Source organism: Ascidiella aspersa, chromosome 2 (genome assembly GCF_963924565.1).
Source record: "Ascidiella aspersa chromosome 2, kaAscAspe10.2, whole genome shotgun sequence".
In the NCBI taxonomy this organism is placed as follows: Eukaryota; Metazoa; Chordata; class Ascidiacea; order Phlebobranchia; family Ascidiidae; genus Ascidiella; species Ascidiella aspersa.
Genome location: NC_139448.1, coordinates 9,906,812 through 9,931,369, shown reverse-complemented (window position 1 = coordinate 9,931,369; position 24,558 = coordinate 9,906,812). Strand labels below are relative to the sequence as shown.

Here is a 24,558-nt window from a genome sequence, read left to right as displayed (position 1 = left end):
CCTCAGAAATAGCCCATAGCCGAAATCCCTAGTTGCAACGCAAATGTGGTGATATGCTGTCAAATCATATCTTTACAATGACATAACTTAAAACAACTTCATTTACCTTTAGGCAATTTTTCCAGTTTCCAGTTTTAAGATATATGTTTTTCCAGTTATCTTTTTTTATAAGACGCCATAATAATGCCTGGTGAAACTTTCATATTATGTGACGTCACTTTTTTACCGTCTCACTGTTTCAGGCTCAGACCAATATATGCTGTCAGATCGTATCTTTGCAATGACGTACCTTTAAACAACTCCATTTGTTTGAGGTATATCTTTCCTGTTTGCATTCCACATGTTTTATAACCCCATACTAATGGTTTGCTTAATGCAGGGGTTCTTAAACTGGGGTCCATGGGCTCCTTTGGGGTACGTGAACTAGTTTTAGGGCGTCCATGAAGCCCTAATTGAAATATTAGTGTAAATTTGAAAAGTAAACATTTTTTCAAAGAAAAGTATTGAATTAATAATAAATGCTTTGCACTTAATGTATATTTGAACTCCATTGCGCTTTCACGTTTTTTAGACCTGTAGATTTTCGAGGTCTATTTGTATTGTGACAAATTCCTTGCCTACACTGGTCCACGCGAAGCAAAACTATTTTTAGGGCTCTGCGGTCATAGAAGTTTAAGAACCCCTGGCTTAATGTCACGTGAACTTTGATATATGACGTCACATTTTCAGGCCCAAATCAACCAGCTGAAGCAGCAGCTCGGCTTGGAGCTCGCTACAGCGAAGAGCGCTCTTGAGCAGAGTGAGATTGGTAGAAGGAGCGCCGAAGAGGAGAGTGGGAGAAAGAGCGAGGAGCTGGAGAGGGAGAGAGAAGCGTCGCTCCTGGAGCAACAGAAGAGGAAAGAGGAAATGCGCAGCTTGGAGGCTAAACATGCCGAAAAGTAAGAGTTTGATTTTGGTGTATTTTAGATTCAGATTCAATTTATTTTTGTGGATATTTGCAAACATTTAAAAACAAAATAACATTAAGAATAACACAAGGATAAAGGACCTTAGTATTTTAGTAAAGGACAAAACGATTTATAATCCTTTGGGAGAACAATACTGAGTTGACTCTTTTTTGTTCGGTTTTAATTTAGGTATATTGGGTGTTGTATATTGGATGTTGTTTGTTCTTCAGCTAATTGGTGATTTTTTCTGACATTTTACTCTTCTCTTCACATATTTGTACTGTTAATATGTTTTTTTGGTTAAATTATACTTCCATTATCTTGATTTGTAAATCGTTTGGGACATTTTGGGAATCTGCATTTTGTTTGTTATGCGCAATTTGCACTATCATCCAGACAAAAGTTTTTTGCTTAGTTACTAACTTAATGCAACGTGTTTTTCAGAGTCCTCTCGCTGGAGAACTCCCTGTTGGAAGTGACCGCGCAACTTAAGTTAAACATCGACAACCTCCAGAAACAGAAGAGTGCCAATCAAGAGACGGAAGAGATGCTCTTGCAGGTAATAGCTATGTTTCTTATAATTTATTAGTTTAATGTCTACACACTATAAAATAAAAAAAAGCTTTTGACGATAGTATTTCGCTTTGTAAAATGTTGGTATGCAGCTTCCTAAAAAACGTCTTTTTGGTCATTTGCGGAATAACTGAAGTCCCAATCAGCCTTTATTCAAAGCAGCAAGTAAAACCAATATAATTATTTGTTTTTGGTACCTAATGGGATTTTTTTTGTCATAAAATTATATTTTGTAAATTTAATTAATTTGATTCCTAGTGATAAGTTGCTTAAGTTGAATCGTCTTCGGAATAAATCACGCCATCGTTTGCGTATAAGCCAAATGACTTTTCAAATTTTCATATATCCGAAAAAGAAATCAAATCATTTCGATAAACCGTAAAATACGTGTAGAAATCTCAACTACTCGAATTTTCCCCATCTCAAGGTCCGCAACGAGCTTCAAGCGTCCAAGCTCGGCCACCAGGAGGCGCTGGAGCAGCACGGAAACGTGGCCGCCCAGCTTCGCGACACAAAGGAGGCATTGTCGACGTCACAGGCGAAGGGCGCGAAGGAGGCACAGGAGCGAGCTCGGGAGGTGCTGTCCCGTGATCAACGCATCGATGACCTCACCAAGCAACTTCGCGAAGCCGAGCAACTGACCAATGAGAACGCTCTGCGCTCGGACCACGAGATCAAGGCAAGTGTGACCGGGTTTGCTTATTTCAGTAGCAGAAGTAATTTACTGTTTGCTATAATGCGACGAAAACAGTAAACCTTGAATCAACGTACACATGTGTCATGTGCGTTATATTAAATTGGCTCTTTCGAAGTCTAACCTGGCGAACGATTACGGCGTCGTAACTCGTAGCATTAAAAAAGATAGCAGCACCGTTTTCTAAGCGGGGGCACAACCTGGAAGTGTTTTTACTGAAATAGGCAAGTGTTGCTTTCTTCCTAAAATTTTATTGTTGAAAAGTTTTTAAATGTTAGAGTTATTTTTTTCTTTTGAAATGTAACTTTTTTTTGAAAAAAGAATTTTTTTATCGAAATTTAGGTTTTCAGCCTGAAGTGGTAAATTTTGCTTGAAACGTAACTTTGTTTTCTGCCAAATCGACCAAACTTCACAAGACAGGTAACGAGGCTATTTGGAAATCGTCTAGAATCAAATTGTGTAAACCTTTTAACAGGCTGGCTGATTCTGTATTGTTCACTCTTCGGATTGACTTTAATCGCGGCCAACCGCTCCACGTGCACGAAAGTGTTATGAAACAGTGCTTAAACTTTTTTTTAGTTTCTATCTCCAGATTTCATTCACCCTTGTCTCATGATATGATAAAACTTTATCGTCTAAATATAACAGAACAAAATGACTTGGGTAGTTTCGATTTTTGTTAAGATCAACTCAATCTAAGTCTTACCACTGGAAATATACAGTTTCTCGAGCCCAGAGTTATAAAGCTACAAAAGCACAAAACACAGTCACCAAATTTTTGTACTTATACACTCCGTGCAAACGAACTTCACTATTACAATAAGCAAATAAACTCCCAAAACAACAGTTTAGTAGTCGATTTACTGCAAATCTATGATACATTTTTGACGGTTCACCCTTATTCACCCCTTTTGGTTGGTTCAACCCTGCAAAAATGTTATTCACCCTTGGGGTGAACCATTAACCTGATTAAGAAACAGTGTTATAAACTAGTGGTTCCCAACGAATGGGTCGCGACCCAAAGTTGGGTCGCTTGATTATTTTTTTGGGGGCGCTTGTTTTTCTGGAATATTGTATCTTGGGCGGAAAAATAACAATAAGAAAAGTTAAAACGTGAAGAGAAACCGGAAATTATAAGCACAACAATATAATAACTAAACAGCAAAACCGGTTGAAAGTTAAAGCTGAACGGGTCTCTGCTCAAGTAAACTAACGCCTCGATTTCAAAAACTCACTGACAGCAAGCGAGTACAACTATCTAATTAGTAGTTTGATAAACATATTGTTTTCGGAAAAAGTAACTGCTTTTGGTGCAACGCAATCTTGTATAATATTACGACAATTTGCTTTTTTTTGGGGGTCGCAGGATTATACCAAACTAATTTTTTTTTCAAAATGGGTCACCTTAAAAATGTTTTGGGAACCACTGTTCTAAACAACCAAACGGAATTCACAATAACCTTTTTTTGAAATTGCTCCTCGCAGGATCTCTCCGATCAGTTGACGGAAGAACGCAGTCGACGCAACGAGGCAGAGGGGGGGTCACGTGACCTACGGACACGCTTGGGTGATCGTCAGATCGAGGTCGACGCCCTCAAGAAAACACTGACCGATGTGAGGCTTAGAAGCGAGGAGGAACAAAACAAGTGAGTGGATAGATTCGATGCGATGCGAACGTGGTAAATGCCTAGACCTTTTTTTAACTACACGGCGCCTTGCGTAGTACAAGCATGCCGAAAAATTAATGTTCGCTTTTCTATCCTTAGCACTTTTTAAAAGTGTCGTTTTTCATATCGCCAATGGCCGTGATTTTCGCTTTGTACAAACACTAATTATCGTCAATTGTGGGAAAGTTCGGTGAAATAGCACTGTTCGTCGTATTTTGAGAAAAACTGCCTTATCATATACGTTTTGATGTCAGGGAATTACAGAGCAAGTCTTACAGAAGCGCATTGTTTAGTTGTTATACGCTTTATCACTCACCTGTTCATGCGTTAATCAAATAATTTTGTTGCGCGGTCTTCTACCGGGTTCTTTAAAACTTCGTGATACCACTTCCGTTTTAACATTTTCGTTGCTTGTAATGCGCCTTAAGCCCAGTCACAGCTTAGCCCAACAGTAAATCGTATTACGCCAAGGATAAAGATTACAATAGCGATGGACGTTAGATCATGGACTTTGCACGACGTTTTGTAAATCGCAAGTGACATTCCTGTAGGCCGCACCCAGTTGTGCGCTTACGTTTTTGCGGTGGCAAGCTAGAGCCTGCTTCCTGGGTATTTGTTGACGGTTGGAAATCAGCCGGATGCCACTTAGTCACGTTTTCACGACCTGAATTGCAAACCAGGCCTAATCTTCTCACAGACATGGGCCTTGATGTAAGGTGGCAAACCGCAGATATGCGCCCATCGCATTTATCCACTAAGTCTTCCGGCTTACTCTGCAACTTTGTAATGTCGCTTTCGAATACAAATTCCCAAACCTCTCAAGAGATATTAAAAGCGCGGTTTACACGAACACATGAAACAGCGTCGGGCTTTTACCATTACACGAAATTTTCTCACAACTTTAAAACTGATCGGAACCCCTCAATGATTCTAAGGCAACTGTTGTTGCCCTAACACCTTGGATATACTCTAAATATTCATTGAAGGGTATTACATTTCAGTTTATTTGGGATTAGTCAATTTTTAGTCCCTGGACAATGGACATCCAGAGAAAAAACGTTGTAATTTAGGGATTTTAGACCAGTGGTTCTCAACCTTTTTCAGCTTACGGACCGGTGAAATTTCAAAACAAATTTTGCGGACCGGTGGACCTTTAAATATCAAAATCAACCCAAAATGTAATTACGACAAAATTATGCAACTTAAAAGCAAAGACTGGAAACTTCAATTAAATTAGCAATTTTCTGCTGTCTTTCTTATATCATACGTGGTATACGAAGTTTTTCACATACAGCAATCTTAAAGTAGAAGACTTCAACGACTTGTAGCCTACTTATAAACAGTTGGGCACAACACTGCGCATTTTAACGTACGGTAAGTCCAAAGTAGACAATTAACTTTATGTTACGTCACAATGCTGCAAATTACGGAACTGGCGAAGTTCTTAATTTGGTGAACAAGCTTTTAACATCTTGCATTTTGAAATTGAGATATAAAATTGTAATATATTTGGCCGACCGGCAGAAAAGTTGACGCGGACCGGCGGTTGAGAACCACTGTTTTAGGCCACCGAAGCTCCACGATTTGTAATTTAGTATTTACATAGTTTCAATTTAAAGTTACCAAGCCCAGATTGGCAAAATGCAACTCTTCTATGATTTCCAAGGGACAAATGAAGTGCGCTGTTCTTTTATCTTTAGTCGGTAAACAGTAATGCTATATTATGTTCTATATCAGTTTTACACGTGCCATGATCTAGCCGAAGTTAGCTTACAAGCTTCTTAGCGTATTTCCACTAATACGACGCTTTCCTACAGATTATCTTCTGAGATCTGCTCACACCTCGCCGCCATCTCCACCCTTGAGGAGCAGCTCGAGAACCTCAAGAGTGACGTAATAGCGAAGGAAGCTGACGTCAAGAGGCTCGCGCAACAGAACGATGACGTAAAAGAGGATTTGGAGGTGGGAACTTCTTTAAAATTTCTTTTTTACATTTTTTGCTAATTGTAAAACAGCAATAGTTTTGCTCTATGGACAAAAATTTGAAATTACTTTTTTATAAGAAATTACTCGTTTTAGTGTTTAGAAAAGATTTGGAGGTAGAACTTCTTCAAAACTTCTTTTATATATTTTTTTTATAAATTGTAGAACAACAATAGTTTTGCTTCATGGAAAAAACTACCTATTTAAACAATTTGCTATATTTTTATAGCAATTACTTTTTTATAAGAAATTACTCGTTTTCGTGTTTAGAAAGGATTTGGAAGTGGAAACTTCTTTGAAACTTCTTTTCCATTTTTTTAACTGTAAAACAACAATAGTTTTGCTGAGTGGAAATATACTACCGTTCTGAAAAATGTACTTATGTTATAGTATTTTATTTTTCAATCGGACGAAGATTTTACATATTGGCAATTACTCGTTTTCGTGTTTAGAAAAGTCGGAAAGAGTTGCAAGACAGTCACGAAAACGCGAGTCGCATCCAGACTCGCCTCGACGAGTTGACCAAGCAGTTTAACTCGCTCCAACTCGACTCGCAAGAACTCGACAGGCAGAAGTCGACCCTGGACGAGACCAAACTCGACATGGAAAGGGAGCTGAACGAAAAAGTCGAGTACATTCGAATTTTGGAGGTGAGCTGATAAACCTATAATTTCGTTAAATGATGAGTAGGGCGAATATTTTTTCATCTAAAAATTAGGAAATTTTGACCTGAAAAATTTAAATTTTGACAAATTTTGACATAAAAATAATTTATTTTGACAAAATTTTGACCTGTTAGAAATAAATTGATTTAAATAAGGCGTTATTCAAACCTTTTTATAACGTATATTGGTCTAATAAAGATATAATACGGTTGAAAAAACCTTTGAATATAAATCAAAACTAATTTTTTTGATAAAATTTAACGATAAATTAAAAAAAAAATACAACCAATTTAAAAAAGCAGACCATAGTTTTTTTTTAATTTTGTAAACGGTTTATGTGCAGTTTTATTCGATTTTTGATAAAAAAAATTTGACAAATTTTGACCTAACGTGTAAATTTTGACACAATTTTGACTTTTTTTGACAAATCAAAAAATATTCGCCCTAATGATGAGTTGTTGGCGTGATAATTCATTGGGCTTGGATTTTGTGAAATCATTGATTTGTTATTTTTTCACAACGTTTTATTGTTATAAGGTCCTGCGTAGCGAATAAAGTTATCATAACACGTCTGTGTACACAATCCAAAGCTCTGCTTCTAGCCTATCATGCTTATTCCTATTTTACTCCGCTGTACTCTATTCTATTCGGAATCTTGATTTGAGCTTCCAAATACGATAATGGACCTAATTTAATATTTGCAATACCGCCGAGGAATAATGACTTCCGTTATTTTTTAAGTAAACAACTTAACTTAAATCAGGTCTTCAAGGCTGTGGAAACATAAAAACTGTAAAGGACAATATTAAATATGTCCGTCATATACTACGATTGGTTATAGGCCATTGCTGTGTAGCAATATTTTTGAAATTGACTATGTAAAGCATCTTAGGTCTACAAAATGTATTAACTTACCCTTAAACTCGACTAGTGTTTTTGTGTTTTTACCAGTTTTTTTTTTTTTTTTTTTTTTTTTTTAGTTGTTTCAAGTCTTTCATTTTTTTTTTATTCATGAACAACTATACGACAATATAATAGCTGTATAATTCATACATTAACTCATGGTATTGGTTAGACACGGCTCCTATTGCTGTTTATCTCACTCGACCTTACACATAGCATTACTAGAATTGTAAATGCAAGAAAGCTAAAAATAATTGAAGAATAATAAAAGTGGCAAAAATTTATTTATTTTCCTCTTGAACTCGACTTGTGTTTCTTTCAGGCCGAGCTGGTCGAGAAGGGGGAGGAGGCGAACGAGTCCCTGAAGAAGATGCAGATGTGTGAGATGCAGGTGAAGGAAATTGAGGAGGAGAAGAGAGCCAGGATGATAGAGTGGAAGCAGCACAGGGATCATCTGCAATCACAGGTCCGTTCAACCCGGTGTAAGCACAATGGCCGCAATGCTTGGTTTGGTTTGGCCGTAGGGATGTTCGATATTATCGTATATGCGATGCCGAGTGGTAGTAATAATACTTATCCGTTACTAAGCTGGTATCGGTCACGATTCGATACCGAATAAATATGCCATGGTTTATGATCCAATACAGTGATTTAGGTAAATTTATTAGAAAATATAGTATGTTAAAAACTTAATCGGAACTAAACTTAATCACACTAAAACAAATAATGGTATAATAACCTGATAAAATAATGCCTTCGAACGTTAAAGTTTTATCTATATTGCTTGTTTGACCATTACAATGACGTCATTTGGTATCGGATCGCGATACATTTTGTCCAAAATATCGGGCATCGTTATCGGAATAAAATATCGGTTATCGGACATCCAGCTTGGCGCTATACTTTGATTCTTGTTGATTACTGTTTTAAGCGTCAGACCAGTGCGTTTCAACCTTTAAAATTTCCATCCGCACTTTTTTATTTGGAAAAATACTCATCCGCACGAAACAAGAACGGTAAGTTTGCAACCTTTAGTTTTATTTGTGAAATAACGAAGAAAGGTTTTGTGTGTTAAAACCGTGAGCCTAAGCCTTGACTGACATAAAATAGACGTCTTAAGCTGCAATGAACCACTGAGAGACTATATTACTGTACCTGTAACGCATAAGTGGGCGCACCAGCTTGTTTAATTACTATAATACACATAATAAAAAAACACAATATAGACCATGTTCATCCGCACGACGTTAGTCATCCGCATTACAATTTTTTTCATCCGCACAAGTGCGTACCATCCCACGGGCTGAAAAGCACTGCATTATACTTTATTATCTATGCGTTTAACTTAAACAACTGTCGTTCTGTAAGTTTTGTTATAACACCCCACATTGAATGTTTAGCTTTCGTTTTTGCCGAGACCAAAATCTTTAAAATGTTTGTTAAAACGCGTTTCTATTTAAAAAAATTGTTTCGGTTTATGGCGATTTGTGGAATATAGGGTTTAAATTACTGTATCCAACAAAATATTGAACTGTCATATTTGCTGAATTAAGGAGTTTTTGTATCGACGTTCAACTTATTTTTGATTGGCGTTCTACTTAGAAATGTTATCCTGGGTGTGGATATCTCTCGCCTATTTATCACGCGACATTTCGATTTCGCATCTCACAATATTAAACAACGTTCGGTTTTGCAGGTTAAATCCGTTCAAGAAGAGCGCGACCTAGCGACGGGCGACCTGATGGCGGAGAGGGAGGATCGGGATCGGGAGTCCTCCGAAATGAAGAGCAAGCTGGAGGAGATGCAAGAGGAGCAGGAGAAATTGAAGACGGAACACGAAGCCGAAAAGTAGGAAGTGAAATTTATATGGCGAAATACTTAGCTACCGTACGAGTGGCTGTCAAATTTGTAGTTAATAGAGGGGATAATAACAAAAAATCCCAAAACAACTTCATTATCAACCAATTATGACATTTTAAACTGGGGCAATGCGTCCGGAATACTTCAGCTAACATCGCATTTGTGAGTTTACAGCAAACATCGCTATTGAATTTAACCTAAATCAATTTTTTTCATCGAAGTCTAACCAGTTAGCTAACTTAGTGTCACATTTTTTATAGCACAAAATTATTATTTAGTTTGTTTACAATTTATTTAAACTGGTATAAACAAGCACAGTGCACTGTTGTTATATAACCCGTATAAATATGCTGAAGAAACGATTCTAAGAAGGTGAAGCTCCTACCACATTAATAAGGTAACACAAACAACGCAAGTGTCAAATGTCAAGTCTGTTGACCAGAAATAACACATCAACTGCCAAATTGAATTAATTCGACTTAGAACACTACAATGCGCAAGTCCAGACACAGAAAAATAAACATTAGATACAATTTTACAATTCGTCTTACTTTTTTGGAAAATGGCAGCGCCCCTGTTTGTTGTACACCAAATAACATGTGCGTTGTGCGACAGATCCCGCCTAGAAGGTCGCATCAACGCCATGAACGTTGCCGAGGAGATCCTCAACAGCCACAAGGTGGAGCTGCAGACCAAGTTTGACGAGCTGGAAGCCAAGGTGTCACGTGACCAGCTACGTCACGAGGAGGCCCAGCAGCGCTTTCAGACGGCTGTGAAGGAAAAGGAAGAGCGACTTGCTGACTTGACGTCACAACTGGTTCGTGCTTACTTTGGAAAACTTTATTATAAATATGAGCTTTGTACTATTTTTTTAAATTAGTAAATTTAATCTTTTGGCGATTATTTCTTTTTAAAGTAGATTTATTCTTTTGGCGACTAACTGTAACATTTCTATTCCCACCTCTATTGGCTAGTGACGTTACTTGTAAGGTATTTTTTTCTGTAAAGTCAGGAGTATATTTTTTTTGGTTGTCGTGTAGTTCAATTTCAAACAAGTTTTTTTAATACATTAAAAAAATTCATCTGGGGATTCCTTACCTTAGTGATTTCCAAAAAGTGAAGTTAATTAAGTTGTTTAGGAGTCCGCGAAAGATTTTTGTTTTGTTCATTTTGCATGGTATTTTTGTGGCGATTTTGTGGCTATTTATATTATTATTACAGTATCGACTCGCGAATAACTAAATAAATAGCCAGGGGTTCGTCATGCAAATTATTTTTAGAAGTGTTGGAACCACTGCCGTACCTTATAATTTGGGCAGATAATCATTAACTAGTCGGCACCCCAGAGTTCATTGCCAACACGAGTAATATTTAAAAGTTTGGCTAAAAAAGTACTAAAAATAAAAAAGACTAGGATTTTGTTGTGATCTTACTTTTTTAATTTTTTTTTTATATTTTGGTGTCCTGCGTTATTGAAAGCAAATATTTTGGAAATGAATATAAACCTTTTGGAGAAAAGATTAACTGAAATTTGTACGGTTATGTAGTAATCGATATACTTTTTTATGCTACTTTTTAAATAATGAACCGGTGATTAACGAAATACCAAGAGGTTGTTTTCTCTGTAAAAACAGCAAGAAGTTAACCATGCCAATTAAAACTGCCCTATCTAACAAGCAGTAAATCTCGCGATACGAACTTATGTAAAAAACAAAATATTTTCGTATTCAACCTCCAGGAGACGACCAAGCGAGAAATGGAGAAGCAGGACGCGGAGCGAGTCGTTAGCGAATCGCGACTTCAGCTTGAGATCAAGGCGCTCTCAACCAACCTTGGTAGCGTTCGTTCAGAGTGGGCGACCAGCACGCAACGGCTCGATGCTGTTCAGCAGGAGAAGGCCGACCTAAAGGGAAAGATCATGCAGCTTGAGGTATGAGCTTGGCTGTTTGTCCCGATGTAGTATGCGGAAAAATGGATTGTTAAATGTATAAACGAACGTTGCACATTAAGTGAAAATCTATTTACGTGCGTAGACACAAAATTATAATAAAAATAGACTCGAAATTATATGATTTATCGCGTTCTGCAAAAAATTTCTGAAGTATGTTTAGTTGTTTACGAACTAAGTTTGTGTTTCTTAGGTCATTTTTTTCGCCCTAACCAATCTTATTTAGAGTTATAATTTACTTACTATTGCTAGCTCGAATTACCGTGCTTGATAATATTAGGAAAGCTATGAAGAATCTTCTTTTGCACTAGAATTCAGTCCAGAGACTCTTAGCCAGAGTTCGCTAGTTTCCACGGGCTTTACGAACTGTTTGAGGGTTATTCAGACCAACAGTATACAGTGAAAATACTCTCCTAGTTTTGTCAATAACAAGGGGAAAATAACTTTACGAATATTTAAAAAATAGAAAGCGAATATGACAAGAAGAGCATATTTAAATGTTTTTAAAGTTGTGGCGTGTATCCTAAATGTAGAAATCTGTCCTGGTGTGTGAATAGCGTTCTGTGCTGTTCTCCATAGACAATGCTACCCATGTCGGAAGCAAATCTCTTGTTGTGTGACTTCCGTCGGGATGGCAATGACCAACATATTTAAATGTTTTTATCTAGTGCCACTATTTTAAATCGCAACAATAATCTCCAAAAAGCCATGTTTGGATATCGTGCGTTGGTTTACTCTTTACTGCATCTACCCCTCTTTCCACACACACACCTTGTCTACAGGCGGGGCGGTTCATAGCCAATATTTTTTTGGGATCAGAAAGTTGCTTCGGTTGCCGTTCACTGGCCAGTCATTGTTTGACAAATATCCAATGAGAAAGTTAAAACAAATTAGTCGTGAGAATGCAGTGTTTTTTGGTTTTACGCCAAAATTTGCTGAAGCTTTGGAAAGCCTATTTTCTTTGATGGTTCATATTATTAACTATTTGCTACTTAGAAAATATTATTTAACTATTTTGCTGCGAGAAATAAAAACCATCGCTGAGATTTACAGATTAACTTGGTATCGGACGAGCGCCGATACTATAACTTGGAGTCCTGATTTCGGTTCGATAATACCGGGCATCCGATAGTTAACAGAACAGTGCTATCAGCATTCCCATATAACACCCCATTACTTTATGTGTGTAGGCGACTGTGCAGAGCAACGCGGACGAGCGTCGCGCCTTACTGGAGCGCTGCCTCAACTCGGAGCAGCAGGTTGAGCAACACAGAACCAAGCTGGGTGAGCTACAGCGAAAGTTGGAGGACGCACACTCGGCTATGCATGAGCTGGGACGCGAGAACCAGGCTCTACAGGTGACGTTACTTTTGCTGTTCAGGGGGAATCGGAAGCGTTTTTTAGATGCCATAGATCTTCGTTTTGAGTAGTTTTGTTTTAGGCGGCTTTTCTTGACATTTATCAGTGTTTTGAAGTCATTTCAAAATGACTGTAAGTCCCGGTCAATAAACTTGCAAACTAAAAGTCCGGGTTAGGTCATTTTTAATATAACACTAGTCAAGTCAAAGTTATTGTCATAGCAATAGCAAGCAAATATTTTACGTCTATAGATCAGGATAACTAACCAATTTTTACGAAAATTAAAATAATTGTAAAAGTCAACTTTTTTACTTAAGTCATTAATACATTCTCAAATTATTCAAAAATTAGGAGGTACCACTTTCCCAGCTAACGCGCGACTTTATTTAAAACCTGTTCACTCCCAGGTCAAGCACACCACTACGATCTCGCGCCAGTGGACCGACGATCGCACAGCCAATCAGTGCAAGGCTTGCTCCCGCGCCTTCACCATGACGGTTCGACGTCATCACTGCCGGCACTGTGGCGACATCTTCTGTTCAGACTGCTCTGCGCGATCAGCCACCGTCGCCTCGTCCAAGAACCCTGTGCGCGTCTGCGAACGCTGCTTCGACGAACTGCTGGTGGCAAGCTGACCGGGTTCGAATCCCGCCGCTTAGACGTTTTTTCGGCTCACTTCTGTTCGACGAGTTGCTGCGTCTTTTGTTTGAACTGTGGAACTTTCGGATCATGTTGCCAAACTGGGACTGGAGTCGATTTGATATCAAAGGCAAGGAAAATTTGCGAGTTTCTGAGTTATGTAAAGCTGTTAACGAAATGCCTAAATATTTTACGCAAAATGTTAAAGATTTTACTCAAGGCTGTCAGATTTTACTAAACCTTTGTGATGATTCTTTAATTTTCTCGTCCTGACAAAAAATCTCGTCTTCCACAATCAAAACAATGTATTGTCAAAACACAGTCGTTCAATATATATATCATAACTGGGCTGCTGTGGAAACTCAAAATCATCCCATCTTTTGTTTATAACTCTTGTGTCTGCCCTACAAACTATTATCCCGACAAGTGAATATCAATACTTCCGTAGAGTAGCTTCTGTAAACTGCTTTTAGTGTTTGCTTAGTAACCTACCACGAGCTGCAAAATCGTTATGCAATTGACAGATATTTTATTCGCGGTGCTGCGAAGAGCCACACCCGAAAATCCAGGCGTCAATCTTTGTCGTCAGTCGATTAAACTCTATTTTTAAAACAGCGAACTCTATTTTTTAACTGTTTTTAATGCGTTTGTTAATATTAGCAAAGTCCCCGTTTTTGTTTGTTTTTTAAGGTCAATATTCTCGTAGAACTCGGCCAAAGGGTTTGTTCACTTTGAAGACGGCCATTCACCAAACCTCGGTGATTCTTTAACCGGTCTGACTATTTCTTGTTGGTTTTCGTGCTGTGCAAATTCAGTGTTGCCAAATAATTCGGCGTCAGCCTTTCCCCAACTCCTTTCTATCAGTGTTGGCGTCATAACTTGTATTTCCGTCGAAGCACTGTTGGCTAGATTGATAAGCCGTCGCTTGGCAGGTTGTCTAATATTCAATATTAGGCATCGCTCAATATGCTGTTAGAGTGTAATTTTTTTAATTTAAAAAATTTTTTTTTTTAATTAAAAATAATAATTGGCAGTTAATCTTAACCCTGCTGTTAAAAGAGTTGGGTATTTCCAATGTGAATGTTTTTTTATCGTTGGTTGTATAGAAACTTATTTGCGAAATCCTGACAAAGAGCTGTTAGCTACTTGTGTCAAGTTGTGGTCAATATGTGTTTCGAGATTGCTCTGCAAGTGTAAAGTACTCTTCACAGTGATTTTACTGACACATCTCCTGGGGAGACGTGTTTTAAATAAATGGCTCCTTCTCTCCTTGCCTATTCTTTTGCATGGCCGGCCAGTGTGACAAGGCTTTGTTTGTTGCCATTGTGTTTATAATTATTAGTTATTTTGTCACGCAATTATTGAAACCATTCTACGATTTGTGAGATGACCGCCGGGCATGCAATTATACCGCAGTGGCATGCCTCAGGACATATGTATTGTTATCCGGTAATTTAAAACAAAATTTAAACACCGCCCACAAATCTCCTTTGATGACAAACCCATTCTTATGAAAGTAAACTTACTTTATGACTGTGGTAATTAGTAGATTACCATTTTAACGTGGCTATTTCGTTAGCTGATAGTATACGTGCGTTTTTAAAAAAATGTTGAAAAAAAAAAATCTTTAAAAATTACCAATCGATTGTTGTGGTATAGATTTTTTGTTCCTTCAACCCATGGTTTTAATCGATTTCACCACATTTCCATCACAAAAGTTGTCGATAATGGGCCACAACTGTGTTCTGTGCAATACGTGCGTAATATAATGTCACCGTGTGTTGTATCTACATTCGCTTGCCTTTAATTGCAGTACGTCGTAATCGCATTTCTCATAAAACATTTTGATTTGTTGTCAAATGCAACATAACTAATCATTATACCAAGTGTGAAGGCTGTTTGTGGACAAACACTAAATACAGTAGGTTACAGTTGATTGACTGATAAGTAGGGCCCGCAAAAGTCAATAAAATTAAAAAATTTTAAGGATCTCGTCTGTCCACGAATCAAATAAAAAAGTTGTTTTCAGCACCTAGGGGGCTGTTTCTAAGAAGTTGATTGATCAAAATAAAGTTAATGAAGTTAAAATTTTTTAATAAAGTCAAAATTTGTCAAATTACGGCTTTTGACAAAGTTTTTGTGTTTCTTGAGAGTAATTTTTGTAAAAATCGTCGTGGAAGCATTGTTAGTCAGGAACTGCGACACAATTAAACCATATCAACCCATAAAAGCAGGCAAATGTCACAATGCCCACTCGGATCAGAGGTAACTTTTATCGCAAATTGTCAATTTTTTTATTTATTGTTACGTATTTCAATAATTCTTATAAAATACTTCATCTTCATAAACGTGGTATTTTCGAAGATCAACAATTTGGATTTTAGAAATAGCCTACTGACATTCTGTAATACAAAAATGCCTAAGCAAGCTAAATCTATCGCCAAAAAAACCGATGCACTTTTTATAATCCATAAAACAACTTGACTTTGCGACAAAATATTACGTTTGTGTCTGAAATCGACAAAATATTATGTTTGGGTAACTGGCATTAATTCAAGGAAAAACCGTGGCCTCTACAAACAGGCAATTTCGTTAGGTTAAATTAAAGTTAAAATTTGATAAAAATAAAGTTAAAAAGTTTTTTTTGTAGGTTAAAATAAAAATGATAAGTTATAATAACTCACTAGACTAGCAAATCAATATAATAAAAAATATTTGTTTATAATTTTGCTTAGTTCTCTCGGTAACTGATCATTATTGACAGCTCAATGTAATACATCAGATGAGTTACTTTGCCTATTTTAACTAGTTGTTTCCTAAAAACTTTTACTAACAACAACAGCCTAACATTTTTGTTGCGATCAAGTTACACATCTGGGTTCGGAATCCATCCTACCACAACTCTTTTTTGAAATCTAGGTGTGCAATTAACTAATCAGGTGTACATACAAATCGCATTAAAACATTCTCGGGTTTGCACCTGCCCCATAATCGGGACTTGCTTAGGACAAAATCGTTAAATTGGTGTCTATTGTACTAGTACATTTTGAATATCTGGTTAATATGGACAAAATGCGTAAAACTAAAAACAGATTTAAGAATAATGATTGTAATATAGTTATTTCAATTCTAACTTCAATTTATGTTTAAATATAAATATTCAAGTTTTAAATAATGTTGGCGTGTTTCATTATTTCAGCATTTGGAAAATTACATTAAAATAAATGAAAAGAAAAAGATGTGTCAGAAGTGGGATTCGAACCCACGCCTCCATTCGGAGACCAGAACACCCAATCACCGCAACGCGGCGAAGAACAATCGCTCTTGAGTCTGGCGCCTTAGACCACTCGGCCATCCTGACTTGTTTAAAACGTTGCTGAATCGTAGTAATAATACACTGATCTACGCACAACTAAGAATAGTCACCTTTTGATTCATGATTTTGAAGAATTTCGTTTGCAGTAATAATTTGTGATAAATCTGATTTAAAGTTTTCCTCAAATAAAGTCAAATAAAATGTTAAAAATTATATCCCAACTATGGAAAAAATTTGTTTGATTTCGTATACTTAGCAATCTTTACGAAATCTTAATTTATTTTTTATATTTGGGGTTTTGTGTTTAAAAATTAAGTTGTTATTTCTCTACATGTAATAACATTTTACCTTGATTACAGTATTTGCCGTAAATAAAGGATAAGTTTAAACTACTTTTAAGTGTGCAAAATTTCAAATCGTAAACATACCGTAAAATTATGTTCTTTTTTTTACGTTTTAAAACTCAAACAAGTCAAAATTTCGTGTTATGTAAAACATTTTTCAAGTTTTTGTTTAAAAAAATTTCAAAAACCCTAAAGTAGATAAATAAATTGACCTATTTTTCATCACGCATCGGCGAATCACGACAATTCGCCGGTCGCCAACTACTCAAGCGCGACGTGACGTAGCCGTCGACGTGTATGTGTAGGTCACGTGGTTCGCTACGCTGCCTGGTTTTCAGCAAAAGAACGAGTTCAATTTCTTTTTAGACGTTACTTACACGCTGGCAGTTTAAGCGCATTTGCAGTAGTTAAAACGTCACTTTATATCGTCGCTTCCTCCCCAAACTGGAGTAAGCCCCCCAGAACAGTAAATAATTTTTGTTGTTGACGGACTTGGAAACGAAACAGACACGCAAAGATGGGAGGTTGGTTTGTTTTACTTGTTTTTTTGTAATTGTCAAATTTGAATTAGTTTTCCTTTAATTTATTTACTATTTTTTTATTTGGGTTATGTTTAATGACAAAGTCGAAAAGTAAAATACATTTAGTAGTTAAATTCCTAAAAAATAGTTATAAAAGTTTTAATAAAAGTTGTTAAATTGCTATATCCCAGTTATGTTTGTTTGCGATTATATCATACGTTTAATGAAAAGATAATAAATAAATTGTTATTTTTTGTTTTTTTATTTCACTTACTTATCAAACAAGTTAACCTATATCAAATTACTGATTTAATATGAAAATTTTAATATACTCAATTGCTATTTAGCTTTAAATTCTGAAACAAATAGGGCGCTGGTCTAGAATACTACCACATTTTTGTCCAGAGGTTAATATTGCTATTATTTTTCGAATAAGTGCGAGTTAGTGTTTGGGTATGTCAAGTCTTAATAATAATTTTATTCTACTATTTTTATTTCTTCCTTTGCCCTTTAAGTTTTAAGACTTTTGTTAAAAAAAAGTGGTAGATTCTAGACCAGCACCATAATTAGTGATTTGATATATGATTTTTCTGATTATTTGGAGAAGTATTATGTGTCAATGACTTAGTGCTTTAAACATAATTTTTCAGTTTTTGTTTGGATCTATTCAACTTTACTTAGTGTTATTTTTCTGTTTCTAAACTCTAGCTTTATTTATTAACAGTCAAATTTTTGGAAATTATCAAGCCCTTTTGTGTGGTGTTGCCTGAAATTGAAAAACCTCAAAGAAAGGTGAGAAACTTAAGTCCAACCGATGGAACTATTTAATAATGTTACTTCAAATTGCTAGTAAGACCATTAGTATTAATCAGAATAGTTATTAATATTGAATTTAAAAACCCAAAAAATATTACAGTGGTCTATTATTGCTTTTATTTAAAATTTAAAATTCTTAGTGTTGTTTTTACTTTTTTAGAAAACACTTTGTCCCATACAGCTATTGTTTTTAATCTTACTATCTGTTTTAACTTGTTAAAGTACTGTCTTATAACTTAATATTCAATTATTAGTTTGCATAAATGTGATATTATCTACAGATTCAATTCAGAGAAAAGGTGCTATGGACAGCCATCACACTCTTCATATTTTTAGTGTGTTGCCAAGTAAGTTTTATTTTGCTCTAATGTTTAAATCCAATAAATAAAAGTTTTTCATAGGGACTGTTGATTTTGATAAACCTAATAGATTAAATATCCAATAAACAAACAAAATTACCTGCAAACAAAACTGTTTGATGTAAAGTCTTGCTATTGTTTTAACTGTTTCTTTGTAATTATATTCCTCTTTTTGGAATCATGTTTTAACTGTTTCTTTGTAATTAGATTCCTCTTTTTGGAATCATGTCCTCTGATTCGGCCGATCCTTTCTACTGGATGCGTGTTATCATGGCTTCCAACCGTGGTACCTTAATGGAGCTTGGTATTTCCCCAATTGTCACTTCTGGTTTGATTATGCAGCTTTTGGCTGGTGCGAAACTCATTGAAGTTGGCGACACCCCAAAGGATAGGTAGGATGAACTTTCTAAAGTTTTTCACATTACTCCTTGTTTGGGCTGCCATTTCTAATGCATAAGGATGCCAAGAAATACTTTAGAATCTTTAGGAATGTGATTTTGCTCAACTCTTACAACTTTTGGTGTAAGATTTAAGTGGAATGAATCCGATTAAAACATCCTATGTTGTGCAGAGTCGATGTGTGTTGTTTCAATTCCATTTATTGTGAAATTCTATTGATTTACCTACGGCAAAATATTTTAACGGTGCCGTAAGCCATAAAAGGTTGAGGACCACTGCATTAGACAATAAATAGGTTTATGACAAATATTAAACATTGAAATAACTGTCAACAGAAGGCAATGTTTAGGCATACAAAGTTTAATCTTGGTCAAATGCTAAAAATAATATCTCCGAAATCTGATTTTTTTAGGGCTCTCTTCAATGGTGCTCAAAAGTTATTTGGTATGGTAATCACAATCGGACAAGCAGTCGTGTATGTCATGACTGGTATGTACGGTGAACCTTCAGAGATGGGAGCTGGTATTTGCCTTCTCATTGTCATACAGGTAATCTTATTATTCTCATGTAGTAGTTGGCTTGATTTGTTTGTGAAATACTTTTTATTCTATAAAATTAAACTATGGTTTTCTAGCAAACAATCCTAACTATTTCATTTTTAAGAGTGGTCTAACCAACTTATCGTTGTAATGACTGTAAATATTATATGTTGGTTAAAAATATTCCTCTCTTTTTTCTAGCTCTTCGTTGCCAGTTTAATTGTGCTCCTTCTTGATGAGTTACTGCAGAAGGGTTACGGTCTCGGATCCGGTATTTCACTTTTCATTGCCACCAATATCTGTGAAACCATTGTATGGAAGGCCTTCAGTCCGGCAACAGTCAACACTGGAAAAGGTATACTGTCACAAAGCATTCTAGATTACATTAGGATAATTTTTTTTCAGAATTTATGCCTTAACCTAATTAAATCATTACACTTTTATGTTATTGCAACTGTGGTATTTACTGTAGGACATTTACTTGCACCTCACCTCTTTGACATCTATTTTTTTTCTTTTTGAGCTTTGTTATCAGATGTTAAAAGAACCTATTATTTTTTAGGTACCGAATTTGAAGGAGCTGTGATTGCCCTTTTCCACTTGTTGGCCACCAGAGGTGACAAAGTCAAGGGGCTGCGTGAAGCTTTTTACCGTCAGAATCTCCCAAATCTCACCAACCTTATGGCCACTATCTTCGTTTTTGCGGTGGTGATATACTTCCAGGTAAACTGAAAGTTTAATGTACTTTCTAGAGAAATGACCAAAGTATTGTGGCCTGACTCTCTGTTTCATAACTCGTTAGACCCATGTCACTAAAAAAAAAGGTAAATCTCATGTTTATTACAGAGTTGTAAAACTAGCAGAATAATCAGCTTAAAAAGCTTAAATTCCCACAGTCTCCTAGTGTTTGTATCACGAATAATAATAACCAAACAAGCTTAAATATATTGTGGTAGAGGTCAATTTGTTGTAAAATATCATTCGGTTCAAGCCTAATAAAAAGTTCTATACCTTGGAAGTCGCCTTAGTTAAAATGAAAAATCTTTTAGGCAAATTTTAATGATTTACAAATGTCAATCTCAGGGCTTCCGGGTTGACCTTCCCATCAAGTCTGCTCGTTACCGTGGCCAGCAGAGCAGCTACCCAATCAAGCTCTTCTACACCTCCAACATTCCCATCATCCTTCAGTCCGCCCTCGTTTCCAACCTGTACATCATTTCGCAAATGTTGGCTGTCCGGTTCAGAGGCAACTTCATCATCAACCTTCTGGGAGTGTGGGGTGTAAGTTGATTATAAAAGATGTTTTTTGCTGTATTCCTTCCTAAATTCAAGCAGTTTTTTGTGCATTCTCTGCATTGTATTCCATACTATTAGGAAAGAGCAGTCAAATATTAACTTAACATGTTCCCAATTTTGTTATCTCGGTGTACCTCCATAGTTTTGTTCATTAAGCAACATCCCTGAAAAGCAAACCGAATATAACTTAAGATCCAGTGGGTTTCCTTAACATTAACCCATCCCTTTTTTATTGCTAGGATTTTGGTTCGCTGTAATCCTTGTACTGTATCCTTGTTTTATTGGTTTCAAAATATTCCTTATCTCTACCAAAGAAAGCAATAGAAACTATATATTGATTAACCCCATTTTTATCTCTGTAGGATGTTGAAGGTGGCGGTCCTGCTCGATCGTATCCCATAGGTGGCCTGTGCTACTACTTGTCACCTCCGGAATCGTTTTTCTCCATGTTATCGGACCCCATCCACGCTCTTCTATACATAGTCTTCATGCTTGGATCCTGTGCATTTTTTTCCAAGGTAAAAATCACTCTGAAATGCAAGAATAAAATACTTTTTTAGGCAAAGTAATAATGAAATCCACATTTTTCTCAACGGTTTGAACTTATAATTTTAAAATATCAGTAAATAAATAAGGAATTATGTAAATTTAACGCTTAAATTTGTATAACAGACCTGGATCGAAGTGTCTGGATCTGCTGCTAAAGATGTTGCCAAACAGCTGAAGGAGCAGCAGATGGTGATGCGTGGACACAGGGAAAAGTCCATGATACACGAGCTTAACAGGTATTTTAACCTTTCGATTCACCATATTTAAAAGTACCACACCATGCGCAAGATGGCCAAAATTTCAATTTCAGTAAAAATGGGTTTTGATTATAAAAAACTGTTTAAGGTTAATAAGAGCGCTGGTAAACCACAGCAACTGTTTCGTTAAATTTCATTACTGAAAAATTGGTGGTTGCAGTAGTTCTTTTAACTAACTGCCTTAATCATTACGATTCTTACACCTAAACTGATAGTACTGGGAGCTCTGTGGTGACGGGGTGTCGCTCCTATTGATAAAAACAAACTAAAATTAAACTACCACACCATGCATAAGATAACTAAGATTTTAGTAAAACTAGGGTCATTTTTTTTTAAAAGAATTTTATTACTAAAAAGGTTTGTGATTTCATTGTGATTACAAAGTGATTTGAATCTAGTTTTTTTCGTATTTGAATCTCTATTGGAAGACGGGGCGTCGCTTCTTAACGATAAAAGCTAAATAAAATTGTTTTTTTTTATTTGTTTAGATACATTCCCACCGCCGCCGCATTCGGTGGCCTCTGCATCGGCGCCCTATCGGTGATGGCCGACTTCATCGGCGCCATCGGTTCCGGCACCGGAATCCTGCTGGCCGTCACAATCATCTACCAGTACTTTGAGATCTTCGTGAAGGAGCAGGCGGAAGTGGGCGGCATGAGCACGCTGCTCTTCTAGTACGGAGTCCCGCCTCTCTCCTTTCCTTCGATGCAGTCCTCTGTGCTGGAATTTTTTGCTTGCTGCTGCTTTTTTGCGGCGCAGGCGAAATCACCAAAAAACAACAACATTGATATCAGCACTAGGCGAACCGTCGTCGTTTTTTTATCCTTTGATTCGGATTTGCCGACAAAATTTATTGTGTTAGCGGCCGGCAGCGAGTGTGTGTGTGTTTACGCGCACGCGCGCCTGTTAAAGGATGAGGTACTGCCCCCTCTCTCTCGGGGGTCAGTGTCACCCTTGTCTGTCGTGTCGTTGCTGCGTTTGCGTAAAATAACTAAAGCGGTGTTTTTTATTACCTTGTCCACGTTTCGCGTCGCCTTTAAACCTTGTGTGATTTTGTGTGCGCGTAGTAGCGTGCACCCGCCCACAAATTCTCTAATACGATCTCCCCGTGTCAAAATTTGGTCGGCACCGTTCGTTTCTCTTGTACATAGATTTATACCGAGGCGTTACAGGTTGGTTGTTGTTCGTAGGGTGTGCGACCAAAATTTCTTGGCCCCCGTTTTTTTGCGGTTCTAAGAAATCGGTTGACGCTGCCTCTCGTTGTTGCCAAACGCCCCCGAAAATATTTATTGTAAATTTCGGGCCGGGCGTCGGCGCGCATTGCAAGCCTTTTTTACAAGTAATTATGAGCAACCTGATGGTTTATCTATAGAAATGCCAATCGTTTCTTATGCGTGTTGTCGCACCATCAAAGTGTAGTGTAGAGAACGCAAGTGCAATTTTACCACGGCCCCGACTTAAATTAACAAACAGCGTTCGGCATAGTTGTCCCCTTTGATGCCTTTTACTTTCTATTCTAATACACGCAAGAGTTTATGGAAATCGCTTTTTTTGGACAACGTAGTTCAGCGACCTTGTTATGGGAATAAAAAATTGGAATGGAAGTGGACTTGCATTTTTACTGCATAAGGAGAAAAACTGGAGAATGTGTGATGATTGAGGCAGAGGTTTACCTTTTGGCTTCTTTGGCCAATTTTGTTTCCAATTAGGATGTGAACGTTAATGTTTTTTGTGTCCTCTATGTTTTTTTTAAGTAAGTCTAATATGACCCTTAAATATGTTCTAACATATGAGGATTATGTTATTTAAAGAACGTTGGCTTTCTATAACTTCAAAGCGAGCCCCTTCATAATGTATCCTACTTGAAATTATTTTACGGAAAATAGAGAAAAGATCCTAAATGTCTATCTAGAACTCTAAAGCGTTTTAACCAATTAGAATTCTTTAACTAACATTCTGTTATTTAATCTCTACAATTTATACATACTAACACCTATCCTATGTACAAAGCTGGCCTGCAGAGTCGCCTTAAAACACCTAGATTCAGGCTTAAGAACCGACTCCGGCCTAGAAAATAAAATGCAGTTTCGAGTTAAGACTCCAGCAAATAAGTTCCACGTGCTTTTTTTGAGGGTCTTACAGACAAAAGTCGCTATCTGCATTGTAGAAAATTCGTCAAACTCAGCCTAAAATTTGTTAATCGATTTTTTGCGTTTCATAGAGTGTATTCCGTCTTAAAAATGCGAATGTACATTTCCCCAATCACTTGATCCATACCAACATATCAAGAAATGCACATATTTTATCTGTGCTCAATGCGTCACATCCCCCTCTAAATCTGTCAGGGCATAATCTCTGTAAAGTGTGTTGAAGTATTAACCAGTCGGAGAACAAGAATCACATTCCTTGCTCTTGTATATTTGGAAAGACGAACACTGACTAACGTAAATTAAGATTTGATAAATTCGACCTATATTCTTTCAATGAGTTTCAGCTCAAACCGCAGCACAAACAAGTCTCAAAAGTTTTTGGAATCAAAGGATTGTGTGTTATTTCAGCCAGCGGAATCGGTTAAAAATAACTCGAGTACGACTCCGGTCAAAAGTGCGATTTCGTGTCCTGAGTCCAGGCCTGATTCTACAGCCTGTAATCCGCCAATTTAGGTAGGTAACTAAAATAACGTGGAACTTTAGCAATCCACTTATAGGGGTGTCTTAATCATCCATCCACAATACTTGGTTGGACAAAATTCCACTATTTGCTATTAAACCTTTACAATTTCCAATTGGCGGCCATATCAGTTTTAAAATTTGATACATGTCGGACTGGGGAGTAATTTTACGTTGTCTTACTCGAGTCCGACTCAAAACAAACAGACTCCTCGAGTCCCTAGTCCGACTCCCTGGTTTCAGCAATGGCGTCGA

The 24,558-nt window shown here is 36.8% G+C and overlaps 2 protein-coding genes and 1 non-coding gene across 3 annotated transcripts in view; 2 read left to right on the top strand and 1 right to left on the bottom strand.

The window, feature by feature from the left end:
- Positions 1-15,059, top strand: part of LOC146163533 (uncharacterized) — a 30,227-nt gene extending 15,168 nt beyond the window's left edge. The window contains exons 21-32 of the mRNA XM_083381771.1: positions 730-938; positions 1,392-1,506; positions 1,948-2,199; positions 3,700-3,860; positions 5,699-5,843; positions 6,317-6,514; positions 7,755-7,898; positions 9,129-9,280; positions 9,908-10,109; positions 11,031-11,222; positions 12,431-12,598; positions 13,007-15,059. Of these exons, the coding sequence (XP_083237897.1) occupies positions 730-938; positions 1,392-1,506; positions 1,948-2,199; positions 3,700-3,860; positions 5,699-5,843; positions 6,317-6,514; positions 7,755-7,898; positions 9,129-9,280; positions 9,908-10,109; positions 11,031-11,222; positions 12,431-12,598; positions 13,007-13,234 (2,166 nt within the window). The 3' untranslated portion in view covers positions 13,235-15,059. The remainder of the gene's footprint in view (positions 1-729; positions 939-1,391; positions 1,507-1,947; positions 2,200-3,699; positions 3,861-5,698; positions 5,844-6,316; positions 6,515-7,754; positions 7,899-9,128; positions 9,281-9,907; positions 10,110-11,030; positions 11,223-12,430; positions 12,599-13,006) is intronic.
- Positions 15,060-16,479: 1,420 nt separating this feature from the next.
- Trnal-caa (transfer RNA leucine (anticodon CAA)) lies at positions 16,480-16,599 on the bottom strand. The gene is made up of 2 exons: positions 16,562-16,599; positions 16,480-16,525 (listed from the first exon to the last, which is right to left on the bottom strand). It is a non-coding gene; the product is annotated as a tRNA-Leu (tRNA).
- Positions 16,600-17,271: 672 nt separating this feature from the next.
- Positions 17,272-23,232, top strand: LOC146163531 (protein transport protein Sec61 subunit alpha). The gene is made up of 11 exons (XM_083382834.1): positions 17,272-17,422; positions 18,144-18,211; positions 18,517-18,582; positions 18,802-18,986; positions 19,406-19,541; positions 19,734-19,887; positions 20,095-20,255; positions 20,616-20,813; positions 21,191-21,346; positions 21,501-21,613; positions 22,123-23,232. Exons 1-11 carry the CDS (start codon positions 17,416-17,418, stop codon positions 22,307-22,309), a joined length of 1,431 nt encoding a protein of 476 aa, XP_083238960.1. The 5' UTR covers positions 17,272-17,415; the 3' UTR covers positions 22,310-23,232.
- Positions 23,233-24,558: the final 1,326 nt, after the last annotated feature.